The following is a 21,532-nucleotide window of genomic DNA, read 5'->3' on the forward strand; positions in this document are numbered from 1 at the left end:
AGAAGCCATTTTGATTAACTTCTGTGCTCTAATGTAAATTGTTACAATAATTCAACTGAAATTCAGTAGCAGCCGCTGAATGATAATGGTAAATTTATTTGCATTTATATTACAAACTAAAGTATAAAAACCATCACCTCATTTCTCCATTTTTTATGGAGTTAATCGAGTTGTGCAGTGAACAGCTCAATTATTATTAGTAAAATATTAAAATGATGCTATGCACATTAGTTTATGGAATTAAACAAAAGGAGTTTAATTAAGTTGCCGTACAATCGTTGTATGAATCATTGTCTATAAAATTGTATTTAATTCTCTAAGTCATGAAAAAGGGTTCTCTATTTGAGACAGACCGTAGCATGAGAAGATATCTAAAGCAAGTCGACACAGAATTATAGATTTTGCATTAGTTTATTTTATTGAGTACATTTGAAGTGATTGATTGTTGAGATCTACCATGATCTTGATGATAATCAAGCAAAGTCGATTGAGCAATGCTGATGTAATAAATGATTTTTAGGAAACATTTTATTTTTTGAACGTTTTCATTTCTTCTTACGTGAATCTGTTGATAAAAAGGACCAGAAATCTCTTGTTAGTCACATAGTGAAGAAAACAAGAGATAGTTTTGAAGGTTAAATCCTTCATGAGAATTACTCTTGGACAAGACAGTTCACATCAAATCTAAAACAAACGTTGAAAATATCCCAATAATTTGGCCCACACAATTTGGGCCCTTTTCTCCTGTTTATTAAATTACTCTCTGAATAAAGTATTTCCAAATAGAGATCCAATATCTGTATAGAATGTGGCTAGTCAATATTTTCCCTTTGACTCAAAGGAAATCTGACATCTGCTTTTGGTTTTGTCATAGATTAGTTTCCATTTTCTGTCATGAATAGAAATAATCACTACAAATAGAACATTCCATCTATTTAGATTTGTCGAAAATGGCAGCCGTCCAGATCTCTTTATATAGTATAGCTTGAATTTTTTTCATGTGGTTTCAATAATTTGTTTTAAAATTTTTTTTTGATCAATTAAATATCCAACATTTCATTAGAATCTAATCGGGCAGCTTTAATTAACCAATAAACTGAAAAAGAAACTATGACCAATCTGATTGAATAAGAAAATCATTTATTTACAAAATATTAATATTAATATTATAATATTAGATACATATATATTTTAATTAATGCAGTAAGATTAAAAAGAAAAATGGGCGAGTTGGAATATGAAATGTATTTTTTTTTTCTAAAAAGACGACACGATGAAGATAAGATTTACATAATTAGGATAGAGTATTAATTATATCGACAGTAAAATAAGAACCGATAACTAGGAGGCAGAGGAATGTAGACAAAGGGTTACAATCGATGATCGCCTACACTTTGTAAAAGAATAAAAATAGAATGGTCCAGCAATTAACTCTTCAGCTTTTTTGTATGTATTTTTATTTCATTCACTCCTCCCATTTCAAAAAAAATAATTTTTTGGATTGAAAGTGAACAATTTAAATGTGAAATATGTAGATTTGGGTAGTTTTTCACAATTTTCTTACTTTTTTTTGTTAGTGTTAATTTTACCTTCATGCAGATAGCCTATTTTGATTTGTTTACTGGATGAACTGGTAGATTGGTATGTTGAGGGAATCCGTCCTGACTCAAAACAAGTAAAATCGAGAAGGTTCAAGTTTGATGTTTTCCCTAGATGTTTCAAAGTTTTGGAAAGTAGGGTTTGGTCTAATTCAAGCAACGGTGAAGTGCCACTTTTATGCGCTTATATTTTTAGTCGTATAAAACTTAAAAAAATGTTGATTTCAATTAAACTGCAATAATTTATTTAAAACAATCAACTAGAAAAATTATTGTGCTTTATAAAAGGTTATCGTGAAAGATTAATTCACCCGGTCCAGATTTCGATATAACCGCCGGCCGATTTATGGCGAACCTGTGGTACTGCAGTGGCCTAGCTATTGGGATCCTATCCTATGCTTGCTCTAAGTAACCATGAAGCAACAAAGGGGGGAGGTAGATGAAGTGGTTATCTCGCAGATTAGCTACCGCGGTCTGGTTCATGGGAGAGAGACATCGTTTTAGCGATTGTTGAAAATTGTGGTTAGGTCCATCAGTGCTGGATAATATCCAGTTTATCCGCCGTAGGGACGCATATCTATTATATCCCTGATCGGTTTCGGACTCTTATCCATCCAATTTGTAGTAGATAAATCCAGAGTGGTTAGAGGCGAGACCTGTTGAGCTATAAAATGTATTGTGGTACTGGGTTCGATTCCCGGTCTTAGGCCTTGGATTTTTATTTAATGGTTAATAAAAGAAATTTACAGAAAAGTAAAGTAATCGCCCATTTTTTCAGGCGGGGCTTAACGTCCAACTACCATTTACTCAGGTGTCGTGGACGGAGGCGACTAGCAAACGTACTTTACTATTTCTCATTTAAGCATTAAATAAAATCCAAGGCCAAGACTGGGAATCGAACCCAGTACCACAATGCATATTAAGCTTTACAGGTCTTTTACAATCAAGTATGTTTGTTAGTCGCCTCCCTAATTGGTCGTTGGACGTAAAGCCTGCCAGAAAAAATAGGCAATTACTTTACTCTATTTAACTTTGCTAGTAGATAAATCAGTTTAATTTAGAGATTTCGACTCCACTTAAGTTTACATCTCGAACTACACTTGCCTGCTCGGAATGGCCTAGTGTTTTATTTTTTATTATTTTTTTTTTTTTTTCAAAGTTATCACTTTATTGAGTATGACTATAAATAGACTACTAAATTGACCTCATAGTGTTCCTGAACAGAATTGCATTTAACTACGTCATGAGCTGCAAGTGGCATTCAGTTGCATGTAAATTCAATCCGACCACATGTACTACTCGAATTAATCACTACTTAATTTCAAAAAACTTAGTTTTCATACACAAAAAAATCTTTTGTTTATATGAACAACTACTGCAACAAAACTATAGTTAGTGCAAATTGTAGTTGTCAAGAAAGTGCATTAATATTTTATACAGTTAAGATTACAAAAAAATAAAAACAAAAAAAAAACCGGCAGAACGTGCTTAAAAAAATAATACAGTTTATATTGTTATCTACATTTAGAAGATAAATTCTACTAAGTTTATATCTTTTATAAACTGCGTGATTTTATAACGGATTTCTGGAGCTTGTCTCCATCTGTCTGCTTAAACATGTCACATATCACATATATACATACGTATTTAATGTACGTAAGTGATGTGTGTGTGCGTAACTGTGTGTTGTGAATATGTTGCATATAAGACATAAAACTAGCTACCAGTTTAGTTAGCTAGCTAAATAATCTAACACTTTTAAGTACATTCCTCAATCTGAATTTTATTTATTAACTTTTTATGAGTTCATTTACTTTAATATATATATTTTTTAACACATATAATTCCAAATGTCTTTATTTAATAGCAAAAAAAAAAGACTCCAATGAGAACCTGATTAAGACATTTCACTTCCTTTCTCTAACTTTACTCCAGGATTGTGTTCAATTTTTGAAATTTAGTTTTAACGGTAATCTATGTTTTTATGGTCTCCTGATTTTTCTTATGTTTATTTCATGCTTTCACATTATTTCTTCTATCTTTTCATGTTCTAAAGTTCTCTCTCCAGGTTCGATGATGGAGTCTATTTTTGGGAAAATTTGTTCTCAATCTAAGTGACGTTGGTAAGGGTCTTAAAAGTTACAAGCTTGTGTTATATAAATGTGGGACTTCAGATTATTATCATGCACCATCAAATCATGGCGTACATAAGGGTCAGTATAAGAGAAACACCAATTCCCTCTTTTTTCTTTCTCTTTCTTACAAAATTGAGAAAAACTCACACCTGGAAGAAGAGCTGTTGACAGAAGAAAGAAGGAAAATGTGGGAAGAACTCCTTCTAACACCACAATTTTTTGAAAACCCAGAAGCATTTATCATCTCTGCAGGAGAATTAATTAAAATGGTATGGTATAAAAGAGAATGAAATTGTTGATACACTTGCAAAGGAAGCCACCAATAGTGGGGAAATGGCTAATTATAAATTACCACACACCGATATCAAGCGTATAATTGCAAAAGCAGCACTACAAAAATGGCAGACAGATTACAATAATGGTAATAACGGGAGATTCTATAAAACTATGGCAGATCAGTTACCTAGACAACCATGGTTTAAGGGAACTGTCACTAATAAATGGGTTGTTACGACAATAAGCAGGCTGAGAGCGAACCACGCGGTGTGCGGATCGTATCTACACAGGATCAACAAAAGGTCCTCTCCTCTTTGCGTAGATTGCAATGAGGAGGAGGATTTCAAACATGTAATAATGATATGTCCACGTTATGTGGTAGAAAGGAAACGAATGTTTGACGATATATACAGGTATTTAGATGCACCATTTCGCTACGAAGACATTATATTCTCCACCAACATTTATGTGCTTAAGTCGATAGCAGAGCTAGCAATGAAATATGAATGTATTTAAAAGCTATAGGCCGAATTAGAATGAATGGAAGAAAATGCTTAGAGAAAGATTACGTGATTTTAATTTTGGTTAAGCTATAAGGATGGCAGGAATATAGAGTACTGATCCATCCATTAGTTTATATGTAAATAGTTGTATATAGTAGAGGGATGAATGTGTGAAGCGAATGTATTTGTAGGTAAGAATGGAGAGTGAGTGATATTCTAGTGATAAGCACCGAGACGATGCTGGCTGTATGGCGAAAGCCAATGCCAAAAAGAAAAAGAAAAAAAATTAAAATGGCTCCTAGATAAAGGCATATTTGCTCATTCATTAATAGTTACATTCTCTTTCAAAAACCTCAATCAACGCTCATGAGATCACCCCTAGAATTTAAAACTGTTTTCTCTCTCTCTCTGTTATTGGCCTCTTGAGCTAGCAAATCAGCCATTTAAATTCTTCTTTCGAAGCTTCTTTAGTATATTGAATATTTACAGAGTTCATCTTGTTGTTTGTTATGAACTCGAAAGAGCTCTGTGTAAATGCTACCATCATCAGCTGCCAGAATAGTATTTAAATTGGCAGGTAAAGGACATCCCAGTCGCTATCACGTTCTCTTCCTTTAGTATTGTTAGCACATTCCAGAATTAGGTGGTTTGCGTCTACTATTATTCCAGAAGTACTGGAACACTGGTGAAATGTTTCCACCCTGGCTAGATGGTACGGCGAACTTCGCAGGTCAAATAACTTTTTGAATTTTTCTGGATTCATTTTTTTTTTTTTTTTTTTTTTAATATTTTGTGTACTTTTAAAACAAAATTTATTTTGGAATTTATGTTTTCAATTTTGTCCTGATGAGAATTAATACCTAGGACATTTAGTAAATTTAATCTTATCCAATCTCTCTCTTTCCCTTTGCCTGTTGTCTAAAACTTGAATGCCAAAATTTGGCATTCTATCTACACTATTATCGTTTCAGATGTTGAAGAATAATAATATTTTCTTCTTCTATGAATTATGTACTGTGACGGTCTTCAGTTTTTCATTATTTATCTCGTAAAATTGCTCAAATGTTTTTCCTTAAACAACAATTATCTACACATAAATTATCATTTTCAATTGAAAGGAAAAAGTGTGTTTCATAAAGTAAATAATATTTTGATAAATTCATTTGGAAGTTTTATTGCTTTATTTTCATTTTCAATTCTTCTAGGTAGATCTTAGAATTTTTTTTAGGTTGTTTTCATTTTTTAACTCCCTTCCATAGATATCCTTTTCTATGATACATCTCTATATTTTTGATTCTGATAATTTTTGGATAATCCTGTGTCTTGTTTTCAGTCTCATCAGTTCAGATTATTTTGATTTCCATTTATTCTTTACAGTTATTCTCTCTACATCTTTTACACTTGTTTTCACAATTTCTGATAGTGCCTCTCAACATTATATCGTCTTAAATATCAAGATCATTAATCTATAAATCTAAATTTTCATAATGCTTAATTTAACTTTGTAGTCTATTATAGAATTTAATTTAGTAATAATTTTGTTATTGTTGTTTAGATGAAAATGGTCGAGTGGAATACAACATAGTGTCTGGAGATGACGACTCTGTGTTTGAAATAGATTTAGATAATGGTACAATACGGACAAGAAGAGCGTTGGATAGGGAGACTAAATCTCTATATAATCTGGTAGTGATGGCTTCAGATCAAGCAAGACTTCCGCATCATCGGCTGTCCTCTACTGTTCAGGTAGGATACATGTTTTAAGCTGAGACAATGTAATTCACAGCACAGGAATTTGAATTATTCTTCTTGTACAGTTCATTCCAGAAAGTGATAAAACCAAAATTACCTTTAAAAATGTTAACAATTTCTTTTTCTTTCTCCCCACAAACGGAAACAAAAAACAATACATAAATACATATGTAAAGAGACAGGTATTTTGTTGACAAAGGATCACTCTTCGTTGGACATAGTAGTGTTTTGTAGACGAGTGTCAATATTAGCCGGTAACAAGGCATGTCCTGTGAAGCTTTTTGTGTAAAACAGCCATGTCAACAATAGTTGGGAAGGGAACAAGGGTTTGCTTTTACAATGTGTGCATACACTGTCTGCCTGGAATGCCTTTTGGAAGTGTTGCCGTTGGAGACTTAAAGATCCACAACTTGTATGTAATGGAGCATATAACTATGGAGAAAACTAGAGGTCTGGTGAAAGAGTTCAAGTTCCTAACCTTTTGTACAAACTGTGACACCTTGTTTAGGCAACGATGTATCTTTACTGTGGACAAACTTTTATATTTTTATTGTTTTTTTTCCTCTACTTTTTTGTGTATTTGCTTTTACTTAAAACATGTCGGATACGGGTGGGTTACTGTACTTTGGGGCTTGGGAATTTTTATCTTTGAATCTGTAGCTTAAATTTGTTAATTGTTAACCGAGTTAACTTGAAGATATTTTTTGTTTAGCATCTTCGATGACTTCCTTAACGTCTTTCGCTATCCTTCGTTATCTCCAACCCAGTGTTTGACTATACTTACGTCATATATTCTTTTTAATTATTAGTTAATTAGTTATTAACTAATTAATTGATTAGTTAGACTAAAAACTGATTAATATCCAATTGGTTTGTGATTATTCAACCACAAGAACTGTACTATCTATCTCTGTGGCTCAACAACCCTTAGTGGGTCCTGGCCTCCTCTATTAATTTATGGTATTCCTGACGGTTTTGTGCTGCAGGTTTCCAATTAGAAACCCCCAGTAGGCTTCTTGCATCGTTGGCTACTCCATCTTGCCATCTTAATTTGGGTCTACCAACCTTCCTGCTCTGGCCCATCTCTCCATTCAATATTTTTGGGATGGGGTCTGTCTCTCCCATTCGGGCTACATGCCCCGCCCAGCTAAGCCGACCAAGTTTTATTATCCGCACAAAAACTATACTACTGGTTAGAATTTGAATCCTGTTACAGCAGGCAAATGTCCCCATATTGTTAGTTCATGGTTTCAGTTCTCTGTACTTGCGAAACAAAAGTCAATTTGAACTTTGTTTGGGTTTTTTGATAGAATCGATTGAATTCTGTTAGATACCTACTCTCATTGCGCTTTGAACTCGGACGTTTTGAATGCTGCAGATGTGAGGTGGCTTTGAAGGGCGGCAAAATGGTCCTATCAGTGGTATAAGTGCACCATCATCCCTTGAATCGATAACAGCTTAAAATGGAAATAAGTATAGTTAATCGAAGTGTTGTAACCAACATTATTAGTTAAGTTACCAGCTAGCAAAACTGTCGAGAGTAATTTTATTTTAATACTTTTCGCTAAAGATCTTCTATTTTCTTAAACTTCACAGGTGAGCGTTGTAGTAAAAGATGTGAATGACATGTGGCCAGAAATTGTCTCGCCAAAAGAAGCTTCAGTTGGTGAGAATGCGGCACCCGGTACATTGGTACTGGCCGTAAAGGCCGTTGACAAAGATGAAGGACGTAATGGTTACGTTGAATACAGATTAGGCGGTACTGGTGCTTCAGCGTTTAGCCTTGGCCCAGTAGATGGTTTACTTAGAGTATCACAACCACTGGACAGAGAAAGGACAGCTAACTACAGTCTAGAAGTGACGGCCAAAGATCGTGGTGATCCACCAAGATCAACTAAGACAACACTTCTGGTTACCGTTCTGGATATGAACGATAATTCACCAGTGTTCGATCCGAAACAGTATTCAGCGTCGGTACCAGAAAATGCAAGCATTGGTGCAAGTGTCCTGCAGGTGAGTTGAATTTGCGATTCAAATTTTTAAAATTAATCCCATTCATCATCTTCCACTTTTTAGTATATTTACCTCAATCATCCCGGATGATTTCAACCCTATTCCTTTATTTTTATTTTTTTTCATCTTCTGCCCATTCAGTACTTCTTCTCTTTACTGGTCCCATTTTTCCTTTTGTTTACATTTTTAATGAGATATAACTAAAAATCTTTTTTTACAGGTCTCCGCAACGGATGTGGACGAAGGACTAAACGGCCGTATAAGATACGCGATCGTTGGCGGTGATGAAAATCGTGATTTCTCTATCGGTGAAGATTCCGGTGTAGTTAGAGTAGCTAAGAATTTAAATTTCGAACGAAAATCTAGATATTCATTGCGCGTTCGCGCTGAAGATTGCAATCCAGAATCAGCTGCTCGTCACGATACAGCAACCATATCCGTATCCGTGGCCGATATTAACGATAATCCGCCAACGTTTCTCGACTCACCATATCTGGCGTATGTTATGGAGAATGTGGTCCCACCACCGGACGGTTATGTAATCACAGTGGCAGCGTACGATGCCGATACTCCGCCATTTAACGGACAAGTGCGTTATTTTCTGAAGGAAGGTGATGGTGGCTTGTTTAGAATCAACTCCAGTACTGGACAGATCTCGCTGTTAAAGCCGTTGGACAGGGAGCAGCAAACTGAATACATTCTGACGCTGGTTGCTATGGATACTGGTAATTATTTTTAAATTAACTTCACTTATTAATTATTTATTTATTAAAAATATTTTTTAGTAAATGCACATTACAACAAAACTTGCGATACATAAAAATACTTCATTGATGATGCGACATTGTTAACGTAGTTACGCTTCTTACGGTCTGAATAACCCACACACGATTCTCCTACTTGTAGTATCGAGTTATCACCATATACTACTGGTTTTTTAAAAAATAATAATAAAAATAATCGATTTTTTACCAAGTTTACAAGTTTACTAAGTGTAAAGAAGATAATACAGGGGCTATTTTTTTTTTAAATCTCAAAAAAATGAAAAAATCTAATCTGTAAAGAAGCACTATCGATTCACTGATTTTATTCATGAGCTTCTAGTTGGGTCTGATGGCCGCCAATTATGATATCCTGAGATTTTTTCCATTTCGAGTTGTGTTGGCCACTCACCTCATATACTGTACTCGTACAATTAGTAAAAAGTGTTCGTAAAAGTTTTGCCTGTCACAATATTTATTCTTATCTAGTACAGCAAGAAAAAGTTCTAGTTGAGAATTTAATCTTGATATTTACATTAAACATAAACGGTAAAGCTATTGAAGCTAGTAAATAATAATAATAATGAAGTCGAAGACTTGGAAGATTTACTAGGCGAGAAAATGGAGACATTTATGTGTGTTGTACTGCTTGGCGTGGGCGTACTTTATGTCACCTATCCAGCTGATTTCAATACGATTATACATTTAGAAACAAGATGGCCAAGATTTGAATATGCATGCTAGCATAAAATACTTCTTACTAGCATTAAATTTTCTAGAATTGTCATTGAGCATTAATAGATTTGTTCTCTAAAAGAGGGAGATAGAGAGATAAAGGAACAAAAAATACGTTTGATTGTTTTGGGGGAAAAAAAATCAGAGTTAAAAGATTAAATATAAATAAAAAATGAACTGTTGTCTATGTACAAGACACCAATGTTGTGTGTACATAAAGGCTTTAAATTTATTTTTTACTCACTTGAAATATAAAGCATTTTTCACTCGAGAGCTTTATATAAAGTTGTAGACAGTAAGTTATGAGAGGATGTACTTATATGCAAATTAAACTTTTGATAGAGAGAGGGGGGGATATTTGTATATAAATGTTACTTTTACACATACATAAATACAAATACACTCCGAACGCATGAACATAAAAACCCATCCGTACATATATGTGAAGGGGGGGGTATACAAAAACATAGCCGTTTAGGTGTGCATGTATATGTCGCAGATATGTTAAAAAGTACATGGCATGTTTTTTAGAATGAATTGTGAGCAGCTTGTATGTGGGAAATTTTAATCACCACTACAGTATGTATTATACAAGCAAATAAAATCTCTTATATCTTTATTTAGTTTTACATATATAATAATTATGCTGCATGTAGGTAATATTCATCTGTAGGGACTCAAAAACAAAATATTTTTGTTATATTTTAGTATTTTTTTTCTTCGGTTTTTCTTGGTAACTACGAAAAATTTGTCCAATCTTTTTGAAGTAGGAAAGTTATTATGTAATTGTTTGTTCTCTCTGTAATTTTTTTACTAGGCTAATATTACTGAAATTTATTCTATAATAAAATGTACATTTTTAAATATTATGGAGCTGTATTGTCAGTATTGATTTTAATCTAAAACAAAAATTTGAGCTTAATATCTTAAAATTTAAGATTTGTCAGAATAAATTTCCGCTTTAGTATCACTGAATATCTGAAATTTCACGAAATATTGGCCTAAAATAATGATATTTTGTGTTAATTCTCTACTTTACAAACTATAATGCTAGAAATGATTGCATATGTTTATAAATTTATAAGTTAGGACCTTGCAGTAAGATAAATCTAAAAATAGTATCAATGCTAATTATATAAACTAAACGAACTATTTAATTATTTCAACAACATATTTATAATTAGATTGGGCATGTAGTTTAGTATTTTGCAATCAGTTAGTTGAAATGTGCGACCACATGTCAGATATGTTAGCGAGATAGTGAAGGCGAACAATGGGGCTGTACACTTAGCGCCATCTCTACATGTGACCAGACACATACTAACTTCAATCCTTTGTTACATATTGCCAGCGATAATGATCCTACAAAAGGTCACTTAATGTACAATCTAATTCTCTACGCGCATACAGCTTACGAGTTTTATTAATTCCTTTTGGTTTTGCCCACTCTCTTGACTTTTCCTTACAAGTTTTAAACTCTTCATTTTTTTTTTTTTCAAATTTCGAATTTTTGGAATATTATTTTTCTCAGAAAAACGTTTAAATAAAAGTTATACATCTTGGAAAATTTTAATGTAAACTTGGTGCCACAATAGCCTAGCGGTTACAGGCGTTTTTCCGCAAAGCTCGTTCTAGGCACTGAATTTTATTTAATGTATTAAGTGTATTAGGTATCCTTCTTTATCTATGATTCTTGTTCGGTCTTAGGACCAATTTTTTTTTTTTTGTTTAAATTACTATAATTACTTGGGCGCAACGGTAGCCGAACAGGGTTAGAGGCGGGGCCTGCAAAGCCCAAGATGTATTGTGTGGTACTGGGTACTGTTCTCGATCCAAGGCCTTGGATTTTATTTAATTATTAAATGAGAATAATAGTAAAATATGCATAGCTTCTACTAGGAAATATCTTTAACTCCGAAGCACATAAATAGATATTACTTTCATCAATTGTCGGAGGTTTGGTGTAGAGATTTCGACTTCCAATATTCCGATATTCGACATTCCGATATTCCGACTTGCACGTCACTTTCTGAATAATTTTTAATTTGTAATTAATTTTTTATTTATTTAATCATTTAATATCTTTAAAAATTTGCTAAGGAAATGGCATATGGTTTGTACGAATTCATTTTAATGAAATTTTTTTCGCGATTTTCGCCAAAATCAATCGAGTTGAAGCGAAGAAATTAAGTAAATCCTTAATTATTCCTGAAAGGATATAGTTATGCTTAATCAGTTTTTCTAGAAGATTGATTGTAAAAGTGTGCCTGGGCTGGAATGCCATGATTATTATTAGGTATTATTATTATTAGTAGTAGTAGTACGAGGGTCGTTTGAAAAGTCCGTGCAAAAATAAAAACTACTTAATTTTTTGGGGTAAACCTTTTTTATTTTTCAACATAGTCTCCTTTTAGGCTTATACACTTCGTCCAACGCTGCTCTAGTTTGTTGATCCCTTCCGAATAATAGGATTTGTCCAAGTCTGAAAAATAGCCATTCGTTTCTGCAATCACCTTCTCGTTTGAATAAAAATTTTTTCCCGCCAGCCATTTCTTCATATTGGGGAACAAATAGTAGTCCGAGGGAGCCAAGTCTGGAGAATAGGGGGGATGTGAAACGAGTTGGAACCCTATTTCCATTAATTTTGCTACCACAACTGCTGAGGTGTGAGCTGGTGCGTTGTCGTGATGGAAAAGGACTTTTTTGTGGGCAAATCGTGGGCGTTTTTCTTGCAGCTCGGTTTTCAAACGGTCCAATAACGATGAATAATATGCACCTGTAATAGTTTTACCCTTTTCCAGATAGTCGATGAGGATTATTCCTTGCGAATCCCAAAAGACAGTCGCCATAATCTTTCCGGCCGAAGGAACGGTCTTCGCCTTTTTTGGCGCAGATTCCCCCTTGGTAACCTATTGTTTAGATTTTTCTTTGGTCTCAGGAGTGTAGTGATGTATCCATGTTTCATCCACAGTGACGAAACGACGCTTAAAGTCCTGCGGATTCTTCTGGAACAGCTGCAAACCGTCCTTGCAACACTTCACACGATTACGTTTTTGGTTAAGCGTGAGCAATCGCGGCACCCATCTTGCGGATAGCTTTGTCATGTCCAAATGTTGATGCAAAATATTATGTACCCGTTCATTCGAGATGCCCACAGCACTAGCAATCTCATCCTGTCATCCATCACCATATCATGGATTTTATCAATGATTTCTGGAGTAGTAACCTCAACAGGGCGTCCAGAACGTTCAGCGTCACTTGTGCCCATATGGCCACTCCGAAAATTTTGAAACCACTTATAAACTGTTCTAATCGAAGGTGCAGAGTCACCATAATGTTTATCAAGCTTCTCTTTAGTCTCCTGAGGCGTTTTGCCTTTCATAAAGTAGTGTTTAATCAACACACGAAATTCTTTTTCGTCCATTTTTTGAAAATCACTCGACTTCCTCGATTCAAACGAATGCCAAACACAAAGAAATGGCTGAAACTTGGTGTGTGTTCTTCCAAGAGATGCTACTAACTAAACATAACCTCGATACGCGCCAGTAGTGCTATCTCTCTGACTTTGCACGGACTTTTCAAACGACCCTCGTATTTTTAGGGTAACATAACTATTTGTAAAAAATACACTTCTAAAAAATAATAATTGCAATACACAAAAACACAAGTTGGGCGCAGGCTTCTAACTTGTTTTTGATTTGTGTACTTGTGAATTAAAAAATTATTGTTTTTAATTAATTTTAGCTATTAATAAGCTATTAATCTAATGCCATAAAAAAAATAAAATAACGCTGAGAAAATTGCCAAATTGTCGTATAAAAATAAATTTATAATAAAAATGAATTGAAATCTTTATTTACATAAATAGCAAGTAAAAAATAAGAATGATTAATTCTCCAATCAGTTTTATAAGTGTGGTTTTTAACATCATCAGAATTTGTATTGTGTGGGATAAGAAAGAGGCAGGACGAAATACCCAATTTTGTTTTTTTAATTTTTCTTCTTTTTTCAATAAAACGATAAAATATTTCTGTTAATATCATTTTGTTTTTTGAACTTGTTTCTTTTTTGTATAATTAATGAGCTTTGAGAAGATTTACCGCGCTGGTTCTTGTCGGATTGTGTTTTATTTTTTGTTTTGGTAAAAACCTCATCGTCCTCTCTTCTTGAGTTTAGTGTGACAAATTATTATTGTCCTCCTTGTCTCCACTCATGAAGTTTCAAGAGATATACCCGAATATTAATGGGTACAACAAACTGGCAATATCATTTACTGTGTAAATTTTTACTGTCTCTTTCTCGTAACAGGCTAAGTAGGGAGCTGCTGCGAGTTATGTTTGTCTGCAAGTGTGCAAGTTGGTGTGCGTGCGCGTGTGTGAGTGAAGGAAGAAGGATAAAAACGCAAAGACAGCCAAAGATATTAGACTAACATACGCGCTCACTTCTGCATAAGTTCCCCTCCCCCCAGTGTATAAAGCAGAACGCTGTTCTTATTTCCAGCGCTCTTCGCAGACATAGGACCTTTTAATGCAGCCACAGCGCCACAAATGCTTTTGAACCAACCCAAGTGTCTAGTTTTTTGGTGGTACCAATACGGACGGTGGGCAAGATCAAAGAGTTGGACAATGTCGTCCGACATAATTCCTCATGGAGTCACTCATTCTTACTCTTTCTACCTTTGCTGCACCTCTTTAGCGACTTGTATATGTGTACTAAAAGGGAGAGAATGAGATGGCATTGGTAGTTAGAAAAAAATATATATATACACACACACATACGCTCTTCACACAACAACATACGCACGTCCCAATGGCATGAGGTACGACTAAAGAGATCTGAAGTTGGCAGAGAGTCATACTTACGTACATATGCAGGGTCCCCGAGTGCAGTCTTCTGTAGTTTTTCCAGTAAGGAATGTCATACTTGTCGATCTACAATAGAGAAGAACAGGAGGTCCTCTCTGTTCTCCTCTAAGAAGTAGTTAACCTGTTGATGGTGGTGGCTAGCTTAGTGGTAAAGGGTGGGGATGTTTCACAGAGAGATGTATGTGATCTTTCCAACCAACCAACATACTTAGGTGACTTTAAATACTTTGTATTTTACATTTTTATCATTAATGATTTTTATTCTATACTCATTTTTGTACTTGTTTTGGCTAAAGAAGATATCGGATGCCATACCTGAAGATGTGAAAGATAGAACAAACCCGCCGGGTACTGCCTTAAATACGCTCCTTGTGAATAGAAGGCACCATGGGACCGAGCAAGCCAACATAAAGATTTTTTAGGATCGCGCTTTTCGTGGAAGTGTACGCAGTTGATGATCTGCGAGATATGCAGACATAGGTACTCTTGGAGCAAAACAGTGTAGACAAGTGTGTGCGTAATCGATTCCACAGTGCGGTTTGAAATCAGTAACTAAAAAAAATAGAGAACCGTGAAGTATGCTAATACTGCCTTACTGACTTTTGTAATTTTTGTTTTAAATTATTGTTTCTCTTGAGGTTTTAAAATTCAAATTCATATCAAATTCATGTGTTGATGTCTAACGTAACTCTAAATTTTCAAAAGGGGGTAATTTTTATTAATTCCGACCGTAACAGCTTCGACTTTGCTTTGGTGGTGCAATTCCGCCAAGAGAACTTGTACGAGTATTAGACATTTTCGCCTTTTTTTACTTAATTTTACCCGAGGATTTAAAAACGCCCTGTAGACGTGCTCGTATAACTTGAATTAGTTGTCTATTTCGGTGGTGGGTTCGCTCTTCAATCTGCTTCAGCTTGGTACTGTTGTATTATCATGGGTACCTCTTTGTCTTCCTTTCTAATTTCCGCACAAATCACTTTTTAGTCTACTCTTTTTTTCCTTTTTTTAAGATACCATGGCCCGTATTTTTAGACATAAATGTCAACTATAGACTGCCATTTTCATCTTCTGATAGATCTGTTTGTTGTTGATTCAGAGCATAAACATACTCTTCTGTCAGATGAAATCCTTTCCCTTAATTTCTTTCCTCAACTTTCCTACAGCGCTTCTTGAGACTTGAAAGGTAACTGAAAGTAGAAGTCTACTCTAACTTGTGACCAATTATGCCAAATAGTCTTTGTTTTCTACAGGTTCGCTTTTGCCAGGTTCTCAGACCTTTATTATAGCCCAAATTCTCCTGAAACTTCCTTTTCCTTTATCCGCCACCATCCATGAAGGAATAGAAGGCTACAATCTCCAAATAACCCAGATGCTTCCCAGAAGTCCTCCATTTGCGTCGCTTGGTGTTTTCGTTTATTATTGAATAACTTTGTGGCACAGAACATCACTTTGGCATGTCCCCTGTTCTCTTGTAAAATTCAGAAGAGTGGACCATAATATTTTCCAAAGGAATTGTAACTAAGTAAGTAACAGTGAATAAATAGCCAGCCGGTGTAAGTGTTCCTCGACAGATTTCTTATTCAATATAAAATAAATATTTAATAGCGCAGATTGGAATCTTGCATTCCTGTCTTTTTAGTTTCCTTTACTGCACACAGAATTATTTCACTTAACTTCTTTTTCTTATTTCTTTCCAATTAATTTTTAAACTTTTTAATTCAAAAAAACTTGTTTAAATATGCCAAGTATGTGCAGATATTCTTTCTTTCAACTCCTTTTTTAATTTAATAGTTGGTTTGTAGTGCATCTGAGATGACATAGTTGCTATGTTGCAGAGTTAAGTATATTTTTATATAATATAGCAAGAATTATATGTAAAAGGAATTAGAAATAACAAATTGTATCTCAGACTAGTTTTCGCAACGATATTGCTCATGATACTGGTGTAGATTCTGTCTCTTTTTAGCCGACATATTTGCTGCCCTTTCTATACGTTTGTATACATCAATAATCTTTCATAATCTACAGCTGATAGAGTACCATTCCCCATCTCATCTGCCCTCTTGCAAAGACTGACTATAAAGTTCCACATATTGCTTGTCCTGTACAATTCATAGCAATACCATTTATGGCTATACCCACATACACTGCATATACAAAGTTACAACTGGTTGAAGTGGTTGAGAAAAAGCAAACTGATGGTTTTGCTAGAACAGAGTGAAGAGGAGAGACGAGGTGGTAATACGATCAAATTGGCCAGTAAAAAGTTCGCACATAAATCACGATAACATGCTATTATAATCTGTCATAAGAGAACAATGTATGTTTGTTTCTCTCCTATCTTCTATCTCTTCTATCTGCCAGTTTCTCTTCTCTTTGTGTTCGTGTGTATGCCGGTGAACTGCACTCATGTATGTATAAGTGTGTATAATTCTCACATATCCAGCACTATACGGTTCCTCAAGTTTCACGGTTAGTTAGCGCCATTAACACAACTTAGAATCTTTAGTTACTTCATTGTTATAGTAAAGACTGTTTTGGACCAAAAATGCTCGCTTTAAGAGGTTACAAAAGAATATGAGCTATCATTATTATTACTATTGTAGAATATCGTTCATAGTTCTCTGATGACTGAATCATTGATCCAAAAGGAAAAAAGATTATTGCCAATTTAAGGCATTTTTTTAAAAATATTCTTTTGCCAAGCTTTCGATCTAGGGACTACGTCATCTTCAGGGCTTAATGCTTGTAATCTGTTTCTGTAAAAAAATATATTCTACAGCCTTGAAGATGACCCACTCTGTGCTAGTTTTCTTTTCTTTTTTTGTATTCGCGAAGAATAACTTCAAAATAGTTCTATATTCAAAATCACCAAAATATCATTATGGTATGTCAGGATAAATACAGGTAGAGATAGTTGCATCTTGATGCGGCCAGTCAAAACCTACCTTTTTGTCCTAGAGTTTTGGAAAAAAAGAATGTCTACATGTTTATAACATATAACGTGGGTGAGTAATTTTGGAGAAACAATGGATAAGGAAAACAGATTACTAGAGAAAGAAATATTAAAGTGTTTGACATCCCATAGGACTGACGACAAAATATTCTATGGGGCATCAAAAAAAAAAACAAATGGGTACAAATAAAGTCCGCATCTCCTAAGCAACATCCTATACGATATCTTATAAATACCATCTGCCCGGCTCTCTAATGAGTCGCACTGTGTGTACAGACACTGGGAGTTCCTCCAGCAGTTTGGAAGGGAAAAAAATGGGAAGGGTACAACAGAATGACGGGGCTGTGCTCTGCAGCCAGCGCGCGGAAGTAACGAGGAAAAAAAAGTCATTCAGACGCGCAGCTTCAAGCAGCGTGGCAACAATAAGAGCAGGTTCAGTCCATCTCTCTCGACTGGACGCGTTAAAACCTACCTAAACGTTTCTGTTTCTTCTCTCTCAGGCACAGCATCGTCTCTGTCTAGTGCCCACAGGACGTTTTAGAAGAAGACTATGTAGTGCGCTCAAGGGGATCCGCCACCTCTCCGCTAGCGCCTGAAATATGAAGCTTAAATATGGCGGATCCAAAATGGCGTTTTGTCCCCGTGTATCGTTCAGCGCGCTTCTCCTTTTTTGAAATAGAGCTTTATTCCATTTTATTCATCATATTTTTATGATGTTTGTCAATTTGTAGGTCTGTATTGATCTCAAATTGAAAGTTGGCAAAATAAGGCATCTTCTAGTTCAAGTCAAGAGTAAATATGTTATTATTTATGTTAATATTTTTTCATTTGAGTAAATTAGTGCTTTTTATATTCTGGTTTAATAAATGCATTCGCTTTATTCAAGAGTTTCCTACTAGGTTTTTGGGGGTTTTTCTTACAAAGGTGGATAAAAAAGTTACATAAGTAATGGAAATACAAATTATCAGTACGATATTTAATGAAGGGGCTATTTAATTCAAAAAAAAGTATGTAATAATTAAATATTTCAATTTTTTTTCGGTTTATTATGTTTATTATATTTTTGCAATCATTTATTAATGGGCCCATTTTACACTAAAGATAGTGTAGGAGGTTCAATTTTCATTCGGTAGTGTTTGAAATTTTTTTTACGATACTACTGTGGGTGGTTTTACATTAATCATTCCAAAAAATAATAATAATAATAATATATATTTATTGTTAAATTCACTTTAAATAAGTTCAATTTTATATTTAAAATAAGTTAGCAATACCTTTTAAATATAATAAATTTTAGACATCACTGATCTGTAACCTAACAAAAACCTTCATATATACCCGTTTTACGTCTATCAAGGTACGTGATGTTGTTACAGCAAAAGACAGTAATGAATAGTTTTAGTAAAATCTCCCTAAATTAAATTATTTGTAGATAACTAGTTGATAACTTACTTAAAACTTGCAAAAAATGTAATAGTTCAACTAATCAATGGCAAGATTACGTACCACTGCCAGTTAAGGAATTAATTGTAAGTACAATAAACAACATAAAATAATTCAAAAATAAATGAAAGTGGATTTGTTTCTTAATTTTTATACTTTTAAATTTCTCGTTAATCTATATTCTTAATTCTCTAACATATCTAACCTTCGGCGGGTAGTCTTTATGTTTTTAGTTTAGAGTTTTTTTTACTAAAGTAATGAAGTTATTGCAGAAAAATATTAATATTGCTGAATTATAGTCTCAATTACTGAGTAAAACTTAATTAAACAGTGGCTGAAATATTACATAAATTACTGCAAACTTTGCTTTCAATCTTTAGACATTGTCTACAATTTCCCACTTTACTTTTCATTAGATAATTTTCAAATAATTGTTCGGTTGTAGGAAAAATCTATTGCATTATTTTGTTTATGAAATTTATAACAACCAATTTTCCTAAACTTTGTTCAATCACTTCGAGAATAACACACGACAAATCATATCTTAACGAAACAAATCATACTTGTGTAATTGTAATTTTTTATTCTATCCAATTCTACTAACAAACTCTTAAGACAGTCACTATATCTATAAGGTGGCATTGTATCGTATTACACATAGCCCAACTAACACCCTCGTAAATATCTAATACTTATTTACATAACATGAAACTGTTAATTAAAGTAGAAATACTTAGTGATTAAAAATAATTGTAATTACAAACAACTATCAGTTGCGAACAATACATCAATGCTATACTTTTTATTGTAACATTTGTGAAAGTTCTCTAATTTGTGAAATGCCACAAGTTTGTGTAACTATTTATTTACTTTTTTGAATTAATCGTTCTCTCTTTTTTTGAGCTGACTTCTAATGGGAAAACGTCTAATGGAAAGAGCTAGTTCTTTGAGATTGATTAGCCTAAGAGTCCTAAGAGCTGACATTGAGTCAGAAGGAGGAAGAGGCATTCCTGTTTGCCTTCGTCGATATCAATGGGTGGCAGCGTGAGTTATTTTGCATGTTTTCATGTTATTTGCAAGTTGTTCATGAGGAGCTCGTGTTTAAGAATAATTACAGTGCTAAAGTATATCGCAGCTTGTAGGGTTTAAAATACTATAAACATTTGTAGTGAATCCTCCACTCTTTTGTTCCAGGACATTAAACTTGGTCCTAGAACTCAATTCCCTGTTCAATACTTATTGAACTAATGGCTTAATATTGTTCAGGTTGCTTTGGAGCAGTGTGCAGTCAGGTTTAGATTCCTGAAGAAAAAAATTATGTGCAAATCTTCTCTACTCTTCATTGTAAACTCTGCGAATGCCATTTTAGAGAAAAAGAAAAAAGTTAATGAAGCAGCAATTACTAGTATTAAGTTTCCCGAAGGATTTAACGTAATTGAGGAAGAAAATAATTAACTGTTTTTTGCTGTAAGTGCTCTACTATTGATGGTAAGCTGTGTATCTAAATAATCACTAAAAATAGGGCTATAAAGTATTCTTACTCGCATTTTATTAAGGCTCACTGATTCGATCACTTGTAAAAGTGCTTGTATTGGTAGGTTTACCATGTGAGGCATTCGTTCAGAACGATTCGTTGGAGTAACTGCTCAGTTCTGTGTGGCATAATTTAGGTAATTTAACTGAGTTCTGGGATCCCAGTTTTCCCCATTCAATTAACAATTTGTTCTACAAGTTGCTAGTATAGATATGTGTACTAGGAATTATAATCTATTTTTGGTTACCTCTTGCAGTAGTATAAGCCTCTAAACGTTTCTTTGCTTAGTATTGTCCTGGAAATGTTATCAATACAGTTTTCCTTGAAGTGTACTTCTTTTGCAATAAACTCTGTATCCTTAATTCACTTTATGTGAGCAATTAAAGTAATATTAGTCGAATAAGAGATGTGGAAGGCGATTTTGGTTACAAAACTAATATCTGTTAAAGAAAGGATATTATTGAAAGATAGAAAACTACAACAGCACTAAGAGGAGATGCTGGACACGTGTAATTAGGGTAGGCAGGAGATAATTGAAAGGTTATGTACAGAAGAAAGCAATTGCACGCTTAAATCAGTTTGCTGCACATATGGTGTGAGTGGAGAGTCGGGTGGAGACTGTGTGGACGTTATTTCATTTTGTTACGCTTTATCTGTTACCTTAATGCCTATTATAAAGTTCCGCAAGCTGCTTGGCTTGTGTGGGTCGTTGTAATGTTTTTTTTTCGGATTCAATGGCAATGGTCTGTGGAGATTGCATCTTTCTCAGCCTCCAACTACCCTGGAGGGTTAAATATAAATAATAACATGAAATTAGCTCGTGAATATTGATAGTTCAGTCGTAACTAAAGCATTTTGGAAGCATTGCTTCAAAAAAAACATTTCAAAATAGCCTAATGTGACTCTACTATACAAACGAAGTAAGTTAAACTTTTCTCATATTTCGAATACAAGTTGTAGA

At 34.1% G+C, this 21,532-nt stretch overlaps 1 protein-coding gene across 1 annotated transcript in view; it reads left to right on the forward strand.

The window, feature by feature from the left end:
* ft (cadherin-related tumor suppressor fat) overlaps positions 1-21,532 on the forward strand; it is a 425,132-nt gene that overhangs the window by 371,410 nt on the left and 32,190 nt on the right. Inside the window, exons 6-8 of the mRNA XM_074129946.1 lie at positions 6,068-6,258; positions 7,861-8,277; positions 8,498-9,002. Coding sequence (XP_073986047.1) covers positions 6,068-6,258; positions 7,861-8,277; positions 8,498-9,002 — 1,113 coding nt within the window. The remainder of the gene's footprint in view (positions 1-6,067; positions 6,259-7,860; positions 8,278-8,497; positions 9,003-21,532) is intronic.

The sequence above is a fragment of the Rhodnius prolixus genome, unplaced genomic scaffold (assembly GCF_049639745.1).
Source record: "Rhodnius prolixus isolate KJV_2025 unplaced genomic scaffold, Rpr scaffold_21, whole genome shotgun sequence".
Taxonomy (NCBI): Eukaryota; Metazoa; Arthropoda; class Insecta; order Hemiptera; family Reduviidae; genus Rhodnius; species Rhodnius prolixus.